Raw genomic sequence first — 14,169 nt, 5'->3', positions numbered from 1 at the left:
CCAATTTCTGGTGTCCCCCTCCGTGACATTGCTGAGATATTGCTAAACGCCGCGTTAAACTAAACTCACTCACTCACTGAAATCAGGAATAGGACACCTGCAATTATTAACACCTAATCACAACAGGAGTTATTTCATTTAACTGATTCAAATTTACTAAGATACCACGACATAGACAGGGAAAACACAATCCGCTGAAGCAAGTACTCCGATAAGTCATTCGTCCATACTCGTAATACAAAACAGATCCTCATTCGCCAGTATCCGAACTGCTCGAACATCATGACGTCACAAGTATGACGTCATCATCTAATGTCATACTCCACCTTGTTCAAATATTGAGTAACAGCACCAAGCCCACTGTCATATGTAAAATATTCGTAGAAGCATCTTTGTACCAAATCTGAATCTTGCAAATTAGTTTATGGTGAATTCGTTACAGAATCATGTCAAAATTCATCTCACTGTTCAAAACCACCCACGCTGCAAACCAGTAAAGTGTATTATTAATAATATAATTTATGCTCCTGTTTTAAAATATTGCATACACAGATTGTGTTTATAACATGAACATCTGGATGATCTATGATGAATTATTCAGAGGGGATTACGTTTTTATCAACTGAACGTAATCCCAAATTGTTCCGTGAATATTTGCTTTGCCATAGGTAAGGCTTTTAATCCCATGGGTTTCACTATACAAGTTCGTCCAGAGGGTGGTCTTATTAAATCCAGGGAATGAGAAACGAATAGCAATATCATGCCGACATCTTTATTCCCGCTCACGATACACATCTCCACCTGTTGGGGAGGTAACTCTGCCTGACACTTTCGTATTCAAGATTCGTGTGAAGCGTCCGTATAATATTTCAAACACAAAAATACACATACAATCTTTTTTTATCAGTAGAAATCTTGAGATTCTAATTCAACGGCGATACACCTGAAATCTACAATCACTGTACACGGTAAATATCAAAGCCGGAATAATATGATAATATGGATGTAGAATGTAATCTGAAGTTGGGAGGGGTTGTGGGGTAGCCCTAATGGTTAAAAATCGTTCGCCCGTCACGATGAGGACCCGCGTTCGATTCCCCACATGAGTACAATGTGTGAAGCCAATTTCTGGTGAGATATTGCTAAACGCCGCGTTAAACTAAACTCACTCACTCACTGAAATCAGGAATAGGACACCTGCAATTATTAACACCTAATCACAACAGGAGTTATTTCATTTAACTGATTCAAATTTACTAAGATACCACGACATAGGGACAACACAATCCGCTGAAGCAAGCAAATGTATTCCGATAAGTCAATCGTCCATACTCGTAATACAAAACAGATCCTCATTCGCCAGTATCCGAACTGCTCGAACATCATGACGTCACAAGTATGACGTCATCATCTAATGCCATACTCCACCTTGTTCAAATATTGAGTTACATCACCAAGCCCACTGTTATATACATGTAAAATATTCGTAGAAGCATCTTTGACCAAATCTGAATCTTGCAAATTAGTTTATGGTGAATTCGTTACAGAATCATGTCAAAATTCATCTCACTGTTCAAAACCACCCACGCTGCAAACCAGTAAAGTGTATTATTAATAATATAATTTATGCTCCTGTTTTCAAAATATTGCATACACAGATTGTGTTTATAACATGAACATCTGGATGATCTATGATGAATTATTCAGAGGGGATTACGTTTTTTTATCAACTGAACGTAATCCCAAATTGTTCCGTGAATATTTGCTTTGCCATAGGTAAGGCTTTTTAATTTTATTAACCATTTTCACCTTCGCTAATCTGGAAGAATGCACAGCCAGTTCATTCAAGATGGCAAATGTGTAAAATTGGTATCCTCTGTCTTATCTGATTGGCAATTGTCCTTGTTGTAAACCCCATTTAGGTCGGCTGGTCAGTATGTTTGGTCTACATGACATCGATGTAGTGAGGCGTTATTGTCATTGTCCCGTCGCAATAAACAAGGTTCGTATTTATAGTTGCCATACAGTGAGCCTGAGGACAGAAAGGGGAGATTTATATATCACACAAACGTATCTGATATGTCAACATGTTGGTGAGTGCAACTTGTGAATTTTGGCTGCAAAGATCAGAGAATGATTATACAACCTTAAAGTCTGTGGACATCCCTCGCCATTGCTTGGAACACAAGTAGATTCTGCAAAAAAATCGTTCACCCAGCTTTGAAACAGATATTGACAAAAAAAACTGATACATGCATAAACAAAAACAGTTTATGATCTAAGAATGAGCGATATATGAAAGAATTACGGAAGACAGTTCAAAGAAACGTGGAGAAACATATTGGGAAGAAAGCTAAGGTCACTCGATTAACGCACGAGGTGCTTAAGTCCTAACACCTTCCAGGAAATTTAAACTTACCGAATTTTTTAAACTTAGCATTTTGTGATTTTAAATTATGGCTAAATTTTCCTACAGTCGTCAGCGACAGAACATATGTAAATCCAGCTTGGGCACATGCAGGTGTATATTTATACGGCTATGGCTGATATATTGCCGATGTGACTGTAAGTCTTATCTCACCCGATTAACCGGTTATTAAGGTATGGGTTAAGGTTATCATATCAGGCGATCGTGTTAAATGCTGCTTTTGAACTTTTAATTTGTGCACAGCCATAGCTGTTGGTGTCTATTTAATCAACATACCACGTTGTGATAAGAATGTCTCAATTTCAGATTTGGATGTGTGCAGGTCTGTTTCGTGTGGTACGTTTAGCGCCTGCGTTGGATTGGATGACGGTACACACACCTGTTTTTGTGACGTCGAAATTTACGCATTCTTATGTGGAGGTAAGAAGTATACATACTTAGTGGTTGGTCGGTTGATATCTGAGAAAGGGTGAGAGGAAGAGGGTAGTAAGTTCTTGTAATATGTATCTGTCATTTCTGGGGATTGCAGTGGAACACATTCAATGTTTTCTAAAAGGTTATGTTGTTCAAACAACCTGGGCCTTCTTTCACAAAACACTAGGGTGATCGTAAGTCACTAAGGTAACCTTAGTACAATGTTAAAGAATGGGAGTTAAGGTTAAACTTAATAAAGGTTGCTTCGTGAAAGGAGCCCCTGGTCAACAAACATAAACATTTGAGTGAGTGAGTGAGTGAGTGAGTGAGTGAGTGAGTTTAGTTTTTCGCCGCACTCAGCAATATTCCAGCTATACGACGGCGGTATTTGAGTCACAATCCAGTGATGAACAGCATGAACATCGATCAACTGGGATACGATGGCATGTGTCAACCAAGTCAGCGAGCCTGACCACCCGATCCAGTTAGTCGCCTCTTACGACAAGCATGGGTTACTGAAGATCCATATTCTAACACGAATCTTCACTGGTCATAAACATTTGAATATGTGAGACAACTAGAGGATGGGAGAGGGATGTGGAGATGTACTGCCCTGACAACGTGGATGAAGCTCTCAGTCATTGGTTATACATGTTTACCGTTATTTAATTGCAAACTTATACCCAGGAGCAGCTTTTTGAGAGGGGTGTGTGGGGGGGGTGCGCACTATTGAGAAAAGGAGGGGTGCACACTTCATTTTCACCCGAGTTTCAATGGTCATTTAAAAACTTTCAGCATAAGGGGGACGCACCCAGCATACCACCCAGTAGGGTAGATTGGTGGCTATACTCAATGCTAGAGTTCCAAAACGTCTCCCAATGCCAGATTATTCCAGGTAACCTGAGGTTGTGTGATGCCTACGACTGTAACAACGCGGCACAATGTGAGGACGCCCCTGACGGATCAACTTTATGTAACTGTCTCCCAGGAACAGAAGGGGATCGGTGCCAGTGTGAGTAAAATGTATATGTCGAACAAGAATTTGTTTGTTTTTGATGATCATTGTTCGAGTTAAATGATAAATGTTAGACAGTTTTATCTCCAATTTTCAGATTTTACAAGGAAGCTAGGCGGCAGTATCCGTGGAATCCAAACTCGTGTAACTAATGGCTCGATAAAAGATGGCGTGCCTTGGAGTCAGGATGTGTGTTGGAGGGTTCCCACTGGCCAATCCATAGAGATCGACATTGGACAAAGCTATGCTGTCAGCAGCGTCAAAGTCGTCGTCTTCAGTAATGCTGGTACGTAAAGCATGTAGCGTTTAGTAACAAAGTTACTGGTAAACAAGGATAAGTAGGACCGGCGAAGAGAACGCGTTTACGAGAAATAGGCTGTGTACGGCAACGAGCAAACCCATTTGGTTTGTGAAAGGTAGATCAGATGTAGACTAGTGCATGCCTGCACACGCCTTGCGCCTTGCTTCACCCATCGCACTACACTTGATCGCGGACAACCTGGGTCCCCTTCGCTAACAATGGCAAGCGCCAGTGGGCGGCACACATACATGTTTATACGGGTCAGTTGTCAGGTCGGCGCTCAGCTTATCCTTGTTTGCCAGTTAACTTTGTCTTCTCCTTCCATTGACTTGCCTTAACAAGTCGGTTACAACGTTTCAGAACGGGATAGGATGCACGTAAAATATAAAAAAAAACACTAGCACATTGTTTTGTTATTATTGTTTTGTTTTTAACTTGGTTGTCGAAAACGAGTGATTTTATGACTTTTTATGCGTCAACGGGGTACTTGAAAAAGGGGCTGCCCACCCGAGAAGCCCATCTTCTGCATCCTTGTATACGTTCTTCTTTGAGTGGCATTTTAGAAGTTGGAAAGTACAATATGGAACAAACTTTATGGATAACAACTTCTTTTATTCGTGAGTGCGACTTCTTTTATTCGTCAGTGCGACGTTTCGATACAGATTCGATACAACGGTACAAGAATCTGTATCGAAACGTCGCCCTCACGAATAAAAAGAAGTTGTCATCCATAAAGTGTGTTCTATATTATCCGTGTATACGGTCAAGCACTATTATGGTTAACTTTGATATGTTAAGCTTACTGTTGTTCTAAGTAGTCCTTGGAAATGCTATATTTAGTCATTAGGATATGGTTTTGTCGAACCTCGGTTAACTCGAATTATTTAAGTAGGTCCCTTCAAAAGTGACTGTATTCAAATAACCATAATGTTCAACGAAAATATTCGGTTAAAACGCTGATAGTGACATAATCGAAGGAAGTTGCTTTTCTTCAGAGTAGCAATCTGACCAGCCGGATTTTCATATTTATCAAAAAAAGTGCATCCTTTGCGATAACTCAACAGTAATAATTATTTTAGTATCGTTCTGAAAGCAACTTAGATGAACTGATGACAGGATCCTTATAGCTGCAAAGTTAAGCTGGGCATATTCACGTATCCTTCGTGCACTCGCATCTGAGCCCTATTATAATCCTTGATGTGCGGGTAAGTGCTTTCGCTATAATATGCGTCTTGTAAGACCTTTATCAGCTGGAGTGAATATTTTTAGCACTATTCCAACAAAATCACGGCGAGGGACATGTGAATAGGCTTCACACGTTGTACCCATGTTGGGAATCAGACTCAGTCTCCGGCGTGACTAGCGAACAGAACTTCATTGTTGCATAAGAAATACATATGAGCATTTGCTGTGTGCTAAAACTGTATGTACCTAAGTAAAATTTCAGATTCTTCTAGCAATGGCAAAATAGGGTTGTTTAGTTTACAGATTAAAAAAACCCCAAATGCCAATTTTTAATATCATACGTAATAGTCGTCTTACTTTTTATATGAAATGATTAAATATCGAGTTAAAAAACACAGAAATGGGATCAATTTGGATCAGTCATTATACAAAAAAGGCCTAACGACACCAAGCGATTTTGACAGAATCGTCTACGAAAACAAGTTGTAACTCGGAAACTAGGCAAAGCAGGAGACAAAATTATATGACAGTAGATTGTGAGAACATATAGCTTTCATTTTCCACAACAGTTGTCACGATTTCAGGTCTATACAAACCTGTAAACAAGATAATTTATCCGCTGAAATGTAGATAAATTCTGCATCGGCCCTCATATCTATTCCTCATATGACGTCACAGAGACGCCCCGCTCTGATTGGTTGAAATTTCGTTCGCGGGTGAGAATTGTGCACTGTTGTCTATAAGGTCGACTTAAGTTGATTAAAGATCGAAGTGAGTAGTTTTAATGACGGGGTTTCATTTATAGCGAGGCCAGTTAGTGATTTATGTATTTGTACCCCTAGAGTATATGTGATCTTTAACCACCAGGCTACCCAACCGCCCCTCACAAGCTGGACCAACAATGAAATGGTAGAACTGAAATACTGTATTTAAAAATTGACCTTTAATCCAAAACTCCCTCACTCACACGCCTCACTGCTGTTTTTCAGCAAACCTTACTCTGCTGGCAACGCCGGGCCCTGGTGACAATGGTGGTCAGTTGTGTTCACGCCATGCCGGCTTTTATACCTATGCGGCCGCTCGGACATTCCCATGCAACGGGCTGTCCACGCGCTTCTTGCGACTTGATGTCCAAAGCACCCTGTATATCGTTTCAACTTCCTTCTTGATCTGTGTTGGTGGGGTTGTACGACAAGAGACGAGAACAGGTAAACAGATGCATGGTTGTTTTGTTGTTGTTATTGTTGTACGCCGCACTCAGCAATATTTCAGCTATATGATGGCGGTCTGAATTGAGTCTGAACCATATAATCAAGTAATCAACAGCATGAGCATCAATCTACGCAATTGGGATACCATGGTATGCATCAACCAAGTCAGCGAGCCTGACCAGCCGATCCTAATAGTTGCTTGTTACAAGCATGGTTTACTGAAAACCAATTCTAACTGGGCAGTGTAAGAGAATATATACACTTAATACTAAAATACGACGGTGCACATGGTGTTCATCAATGCTTTGTCTGAACCAGACTCGAGAATATTTACAGACCGGATCATGAAAGGCAATGTGTGGTATCTCTATTCCGGTTGTCCCATAAAATTAAACAATGCCAAAGAAATGTACATCGAAGCTGCAACAAGAAAATAGGACGTGAAATACCCTCCCTCCCCCCAAAAAAAAACAACAAAAAAACACCAAAAAAAACAACACCAATAACAAATCAAATTATAACAAAACATACCAAAATAGAACAGGGTTGGTCCATCCAAAACATTCAGCGGAACTTTGACCCAAATAACTTTTTTTATTGACTCGAGACCTCGCAAACATTGGTTCATTTCAAATATCATCACCTCACAAATGCGGTATATGACGCCAATATTGTGAAACACGGAAATCTGATAGGTTTAATTATTAAGTTTGAAAACGAAATGTGAGAGATTGGTAATATTTGACTTTTCCAGGAATGACCAAGTACGTTCCACAGTCAGGAAGACAACAGATCACAACTCTGGAGTCTCCAAGTGCCATCCACTGTGCTGTAACCTGCATGGAACATGGCAGATGCGTGACCTTCACATGGGATTCCAACTTGTGTTACCACTATGAAACAAGCACTGCCAGCAGTGACGGATCTGTGTTTGAAGGATTCAGCTTAACACGCACTGAAACAACAGGATGCTGAGATACTTCAGCGTACATTTTCAGAATCGATTCTACTGCTAAGACAATTGAAACTTTCAGCCTTTGACACTGACCTTCCCTGATGTCATAAGAAGCAATGTAAAATTATTGGGTAGTAAAAATCCTGATGACTTGGTATCTGAAATATATATTAAACATTTACTGACTTTCGAAATTCGTAGCTCAAAGATCACTTTCCAAATGCATATCCAGGGTCAGAACGACAGACCTCTGGTCATTTCAAACTGATGTACTTTCTAATAGGAAATGAAAATATACTGTCATTACGATGTAACTTTTGTGCAGATGACAAGAAATTGCTGGGCAGCACTAAACTTTGAAATTGAAATTGCAATTATCAAAAGTATTTAGAAATATATACTTATTAGATACTGGTAAATCCCAATTAACATGAATGCAATTTATATCGTAGATGAAGACGTGGTCCTGTGATAGGAGCAGCGATTCACTGTGCAGAGTTGTGCCCCATGGGTCCCGACTATGTTTCCAAGTCTGGTTCCACCAAAGTGGCAACCATGTAAGAATCACTGTCGAAGAGTGATAAGGTGTATGCGAAAGGATAAGCATATCAACCGGTGGCACCCGTCACAATTACATGCAAGTTGGTTGTTCACCTGCAAAACACACGGGAACTTATGGTAGGCGTCAAAACTGGAAATGGATAATTTTTGTCACTTCTGAGGCAATTTTGTAGATTGCCATATCTATTTTGAAGAATGTGTCATGATTCTACATACTGTTAAGGTTTAGAAATTGCTGTGATAAAAGGCGTGTAAGTCCCCTTTAAACTAGCAAAATAAAACACAGATGAGTCTATAATAGTCTATTATTTCTTGAATAAACAAGGTTACAATGAATGACAGCACAGATTTCGAATACAAAACAATTGGGTCACAAATCTAAAATATTAAATATATGTCTATAGTAACCAGAGTCTAGATTCTTGATTGAAGTTTGTTGTCAGCTGTTGAAAGTTCAATGTAGACAAGGCCTCTTGAGTGGTCGGTCTTGAAACGTTGATGTTAGCAGACAGATGCGCGTAAGTCGTTCCCCTCATACATCTCAACAACCAGCCCTTATATACCTATCATACAGTCCTGGAAAGTTCTAGCAAAACACATGCCACACTACGATCTTCTCATAGATTACAGGATCATATCGAAGACCGGAAGCAAAACAAACAAAGGGGAGGTAACTCCTCAGCTTACTCGTAACAGGTGAAAATACATAGCCTAAGTTCAAGATGTGAGTTCAAATCCACATTCAGTGCCTCAAACTTTTGCAAGCCACAACAAATCAAAGTTAATTAATGTGACATTATAATTAACAAAAACACATCCTCTAACCAATGCTGTGATCATTCCAGTATGAAAAGTGATGAAGTCATTACGACCATTTTCCCACACGTCTAGTAACTGATGTCAGGAGACTGCAGACAAATATTCGTTTTTAAGGCAGTCTGTCCTGCACTAGTATCCGAATGTAGTTTTGCATATTGTCATTCCTAGGAATACAACGTCTTTCTCTGTGACCTGTTCTCATTTCCAGCTGATTCAGAATTTCATAGCAGTGATGTTAATCTTCTGTAACCTTGCTATCTTAATGTCATTGATTCCATGTTCGTGTACTACCTAGCGCCCATAGTATTTCATGTCAGTGATTTATCCGGTATTACCAGCTGTCCAAACATTTGATTTTGGTGATTTCTATTCTCTTACACTACCTAACTGAGTCAGACATTCATATCAGTGATGTGCATTCGTCTATAAAGAGAATACTGAGTATTTCATGTCAGATATTTCTATTCTCTTACATTACCCAGCTGAGTAAGACTTTCATATAAGTGATGTACATTCTTCTATAAAGAGAATACTGAGTATTACATATCAGATATTTTTATTCTCTTACATGCTTGTAAGACTTTCATATCAGTGATGTACATTCTTCTATAAAGATAATACTGAGTATTACATATTCGATATTTCTATTCTACACTACCCAGCTGCTTTCATATCAGTGATGTACATTCTTCTATAAAGAGAATACTGAGGATTACATATCAGATATTTCTATCCTATTGCCAGCTGTCTAAGCATTTCATATCAGTGATGTACATTCTTCTATAAAGAGAATACTGAGTATTACATATCAGATATTTCTATTCTCTTACACTACCCAGCTGAGCAAGACTTTCATATCAGTGATGTACATTCTTCTATAAAGAGAATACTGAGTATTACATATCAGATATTTCTATTCTCTTACACTACCCAGCTGAGTAAGACTTTCATATCAGTGGTGTACATTCTTCTATAAAGAGAATACTGAGTATTACATATCAGATATTTCTATTCTCTTACACTACCCAGCTGAGTAAGACTTTCATATCAGTGATGTACATTCTTCTATAAAGAGAATACTGAGTATTACATATCAGATATTTCTATTTTCTTACACTTCCCAGCTGAGTAAGACTTTCATATCAGTGATGTACATTCTTCTATAAAGAGAATACTGAGTATTACATATCAGATATTTCTATTCTCTTACACTACCCAGCTGAGCAGGACTTTCATATCAGTGATTAATTCTATAAATACACTAAGTATTACATTTAACCAATGTTCGTTATCTTATATCACCAGAAGACTTTGTATCTCATGTGAAGATGATTAAAAACATTGTGTCTGATACTCTGTTTGTCTTCTTCGTGGATAGGCGACCGTGATATGCCATGCACATATGCAGTGAAACGTGATCTGGTTGAGAGCATCGTCGTCTAATTGGCTGACCATCAGAACAGGAAGAAAACAATATGATGATGTGTTTGAATCTTTCATTCTCTCTGACAGTGTTCATAGAGTCGTACTCCAGGAATCTACCAAAGCTTCTACACCCACATTCTTTTGGTTCCACCTATCCTCCAATATCTACATGACAAACCATGGTATACTATAAGTTGTTCACTGGTCTCGATGGGGACATGTGCTGATGTATCCTCGATGTTTGTTTATGTTCCCTGAGCCTCGATGGGTACATCAACCCATGGGCCTCGAGTGACCAGTGAACAACGTATTTATTTTACCGAACACCTCAATGGTAATTTTGAACTGTTTGAAGCACGGGTATCGGATCACAGTATGGAGTACCAGAGTGAGTGAGTGAGGTAATATTTAACGTCACATCGGCAATAAAGACCTGCCAGCGAAGGACAGTATAACGTCTAGAATATCACAAATCGATTAAAACTAGTTTGAGTTCAGTGTAAAATGTTAAATCATTTTAAAACAACACAATATAAAATCGGGTTATAGAAGGTAGATCACCATACTAGGGCCATGGGGACTTTCAGTACATTTGCTTCCTGCATAGGCCCTAGCTGGATTTACACCATCCCCTCAGCCGCTGGCGATGGAAGGGAAATTTAGCCATAATTTAAAATAGCAAATAGTCTACGTTTAAAAAGCATGGTTGAGCTAAATTGACCTTGAAAGTTTTGGGACTTACGTATCCTCTCAGGAGGACAATAATTGGAGTACCAGACGACAAGGCGACAAGAAAAACAAATTTAGATTTATCTCCTTCCCATCGATTTGCATTCGCAAAACTTCGGTAATTTCCGTATATGATAGGTGATTCAATGTTATTCGAGATAAAGAATTACTACTACGAAGTACCAAATGAGTTCGGCATTCCCAGCAGGGTACATAGAAAATGTTACTCACTTGTAAGAGGGGTACATTGAAAATAACAGAAGAGCGCTCAGCCACTCAGAAACATATGTGTGAGGCTTGATAATGTAAATTACACCTAACACATCGCTGTAATATGAACGATACGTCAGCAAAACAATCAAACTAACACTTGATTATTAGTACTCAGCACATAACGTAGGGCTCGGCCACAGTTTGTATGTATCGTCTGTATTAGTATATTACTTACAAACAAGCACAACTACCAATATATACATGGTAATAAATCATTGTTAATTACAAATTCCTACTGATGAAGAATTGTGATCTGGGGGATATTAGACATGTGTGAGTGGGTAGTACAATGTACATTCAGTAGTAAATCCAATAAAGATTAGCCTGCTTCTTACGAAGGCTGAGATTGTGATATTATATTTTGATTAAGTGGTGCAATCATTTGGTGCTGCTAAAAGTATTGGAAAATAACACAATTTATATCAATTTCGAACAAGAAGCATATTTACACACAATGCAGATGGCACAATATACATTGTTGTAAAATGGAGACAGATGGGACATCAATGTAAAAACAATATTTAATAAATAGAATTGTCCCAATGCTACTTTTTATCAATTTATACATCAATGACTACTGATATAAATAATCAATGCACACAAAGCGAAATTATTTATTAATGTCGAAATATTGTTTGGAATATTGCTTAGTACACCTCTATAGCGAATGGTGTGGAGAACATTTCGAGTACATTAATCGTATGAGGAACAAGGAAAGTTGCTGTTTCTGAATGCTCTTTCTATACACGTGTTCCTCAACAGTGAACAATAGTCCCGAAGAAGCATTTCCACCAAATATTTTTTTCCTGAGTCCTGAGATGAGAATACCGAACGGGTTCTTCAGTAGCTTTAACATTAACTGAGACAGACGACATCTCTTGTTCCGGTGAACGACCTGTCAAGGACATGTCTGATATTTCTATCCTGATGCAGTAGTGTATATAACGGGCTCAACACACACATTTAGTGCAAAGTGGCAGATGACAACTGGTTTGAGATCCATCATGGCGAAATGCTTCTCCTTCTTGCTCCTCTGTGCAATCATTGTCAGGATCAACAGTAGCCCAAAAGGAGCAGCTCCTCCAAATTACATTTTCATAGTGGCTGATGACTTGGGATGGAATGATGTTGGGTTCAGGAACCCAGAGATGAGAACTCCGAACCTGGATCATCTTGCCCATGAAGGTGTCATCCTGAACTCCTCCTACGTCCAACCTGTCTGTTCTCCCTCCAGGAATTGTTTCATGTCCGGTTACTTTCCCTACAGGACTGGACTCCAAGATGGCGTGATTACTGTTGAACAGCCGAAGTTCTTGCCACTTAACTTCACTACACTTCCAGAAGAGCTAAACCAACTTGGATACGTGAGTCATATGGTTGGCAAGTGGCACTTGGGATATTGTAACTGGAACTATACACCAACTTACAGAGGTTTTGAGTCATTCCTCGGGTACTATTCAGGACAAGAAGATTATTACACCCACTATCGTTCCACAGACACGTTCCAGTACAAAGGACTGGATTTCAGAATGGACAAGGTACCCCTAAAGACATGCAGAGATGAATATTCAACTCATGTTTTCGCAGAAAGAGCAATTGACATCATCCGTTCACATAAACAAAACAAACCTTTATTCCTTTACCTTCCGTTCCAGTCTGTGCATGCACCTTTGCAGGTGCCAGGGGAGTATGAAGAAAAGTGTAGTCACATACAAGATGTACAAAGAAGAATTTTTTGTGGAATGGTCAATGCTTTAGATGAAGCGGTTGGCAACATCACGGATGCTTTGGTTGAGACTGGCTTGATGGAGAACCTGCTCATGGTGTTTACTACAGACAATGGTGGCCCAACCTATATTGCGGCGAATAACCTCCCACTACGAGGAGCCAAGACCACTCTGTGGGAAGGTGGTACAAAAGGCACGGCCTTCATTTACAGCAAGAACCTCCTAAAGAAAAAAGGGTACCTGAACACCGAGATGATGCACGCGGTGGACTGGTACCCTACTTTGATTCAGATTGCTGGAGGAGATCTGAGTAAGATTATTGACAGAGATGGAGTTGGTCAGGAAGACATGTTGGTGAATGGAGGTCCTAGCAAAAGAGAAGGTTTTGTGTATAATTTTTACAGTGGAGAAAGGAATGCTTCCGCGATTCGGTATGGTCACCTAAAGTTGATTGAAGGATCCCCTGGAAAATACAACGACTGGACACCTCTGCCGAAGATAGGACAAGAACCAAGCGTAATGGAACAGGATGAGGATTTCCCTCCATATATGCTCTTCAATATCTCCTCCGACCCGACTGAGCACTTTGATCTGTCGGCCAAATACCCTGAACTTGTGGAAGAGATGAAGGTTAAATTGGAAGAATGGAGAAAACGAGGAGTACCAGCTCAAGATCCACCAAATGATCCTAAGTCAAACCCAGCCAACTTTGGTGGAGTATGGAGTCCTGGTTGGTGTAAGTGAGGCGAGTATGGTTGCCTGGTTCATAATGTTGATGTGTTCCACCATGAATCGTGAAAATGCTTGATATTGAATTGTCAGATAGATATTTCCAACCATCATAATCGCGTCTGATTAAAATAGCCGATAATGACTACACGGCCACATCGCCCCTGATGCTAATATGTATACAAACGTACACAAATTAAAACAGTTACTGATCACCTTTAATTATATATGAGTTTAGATTTCAGGTTTTGGGATATCATGGCTTCAAACCTGACGCTTTACATTGGTTTCGTCTTAATGGCGTCAGCAAATGTTACCTTTGCAGGGTTGACATTTTTCTGTGCCCCCCATATCATGGGTAGAGTAGCTGTAATCTACATTTTCAATGCCTGTCATA

General features: G+C 39.5%; 1 protein-coding gene across 1 annotated transcript; it reads left to right on the top strand.

Annotated features, from left to right (window-relative positions):
* The first annotated feature begins 12,320 nt into the window (after positions 1–12,320).
* LOC124255520 (arylsulfatase B-like) lies at positions 12,321–13,787 on the top strand. The gene has a single exon (XM_046689456.1). The coding sequence runs from the start codon at positions 12,321–12,323 to the stop codon at positions 13,785–13,787; it is 1,467 nt and encodes a 488-aa protein (XP_046545412.1).
* Positions 13,788–14,169: the final 382 nt, after the last annotated feature.

The sequence above is a fragment of the Haliotis rubra genome, unplaced genomic scaffold, assembly GCF_003918875.1.
Source record: "Haliotis rubra isolate DU_JTF1 unplaced genomic scaffold, ASM391887v1 Scf601, whole genome shotgun sequence".
NCBI lineage: Eukaryota > Metazoa > Mollusca > Gastropoda > Lepetellida > Haliotidae > Haliotis > Haliotis rubra.
The sequence above is the reverse complement of the archived record's forward strand: the minus strand, read 5'-3'. Positions and strand labels throughout refer to the sequence as shown.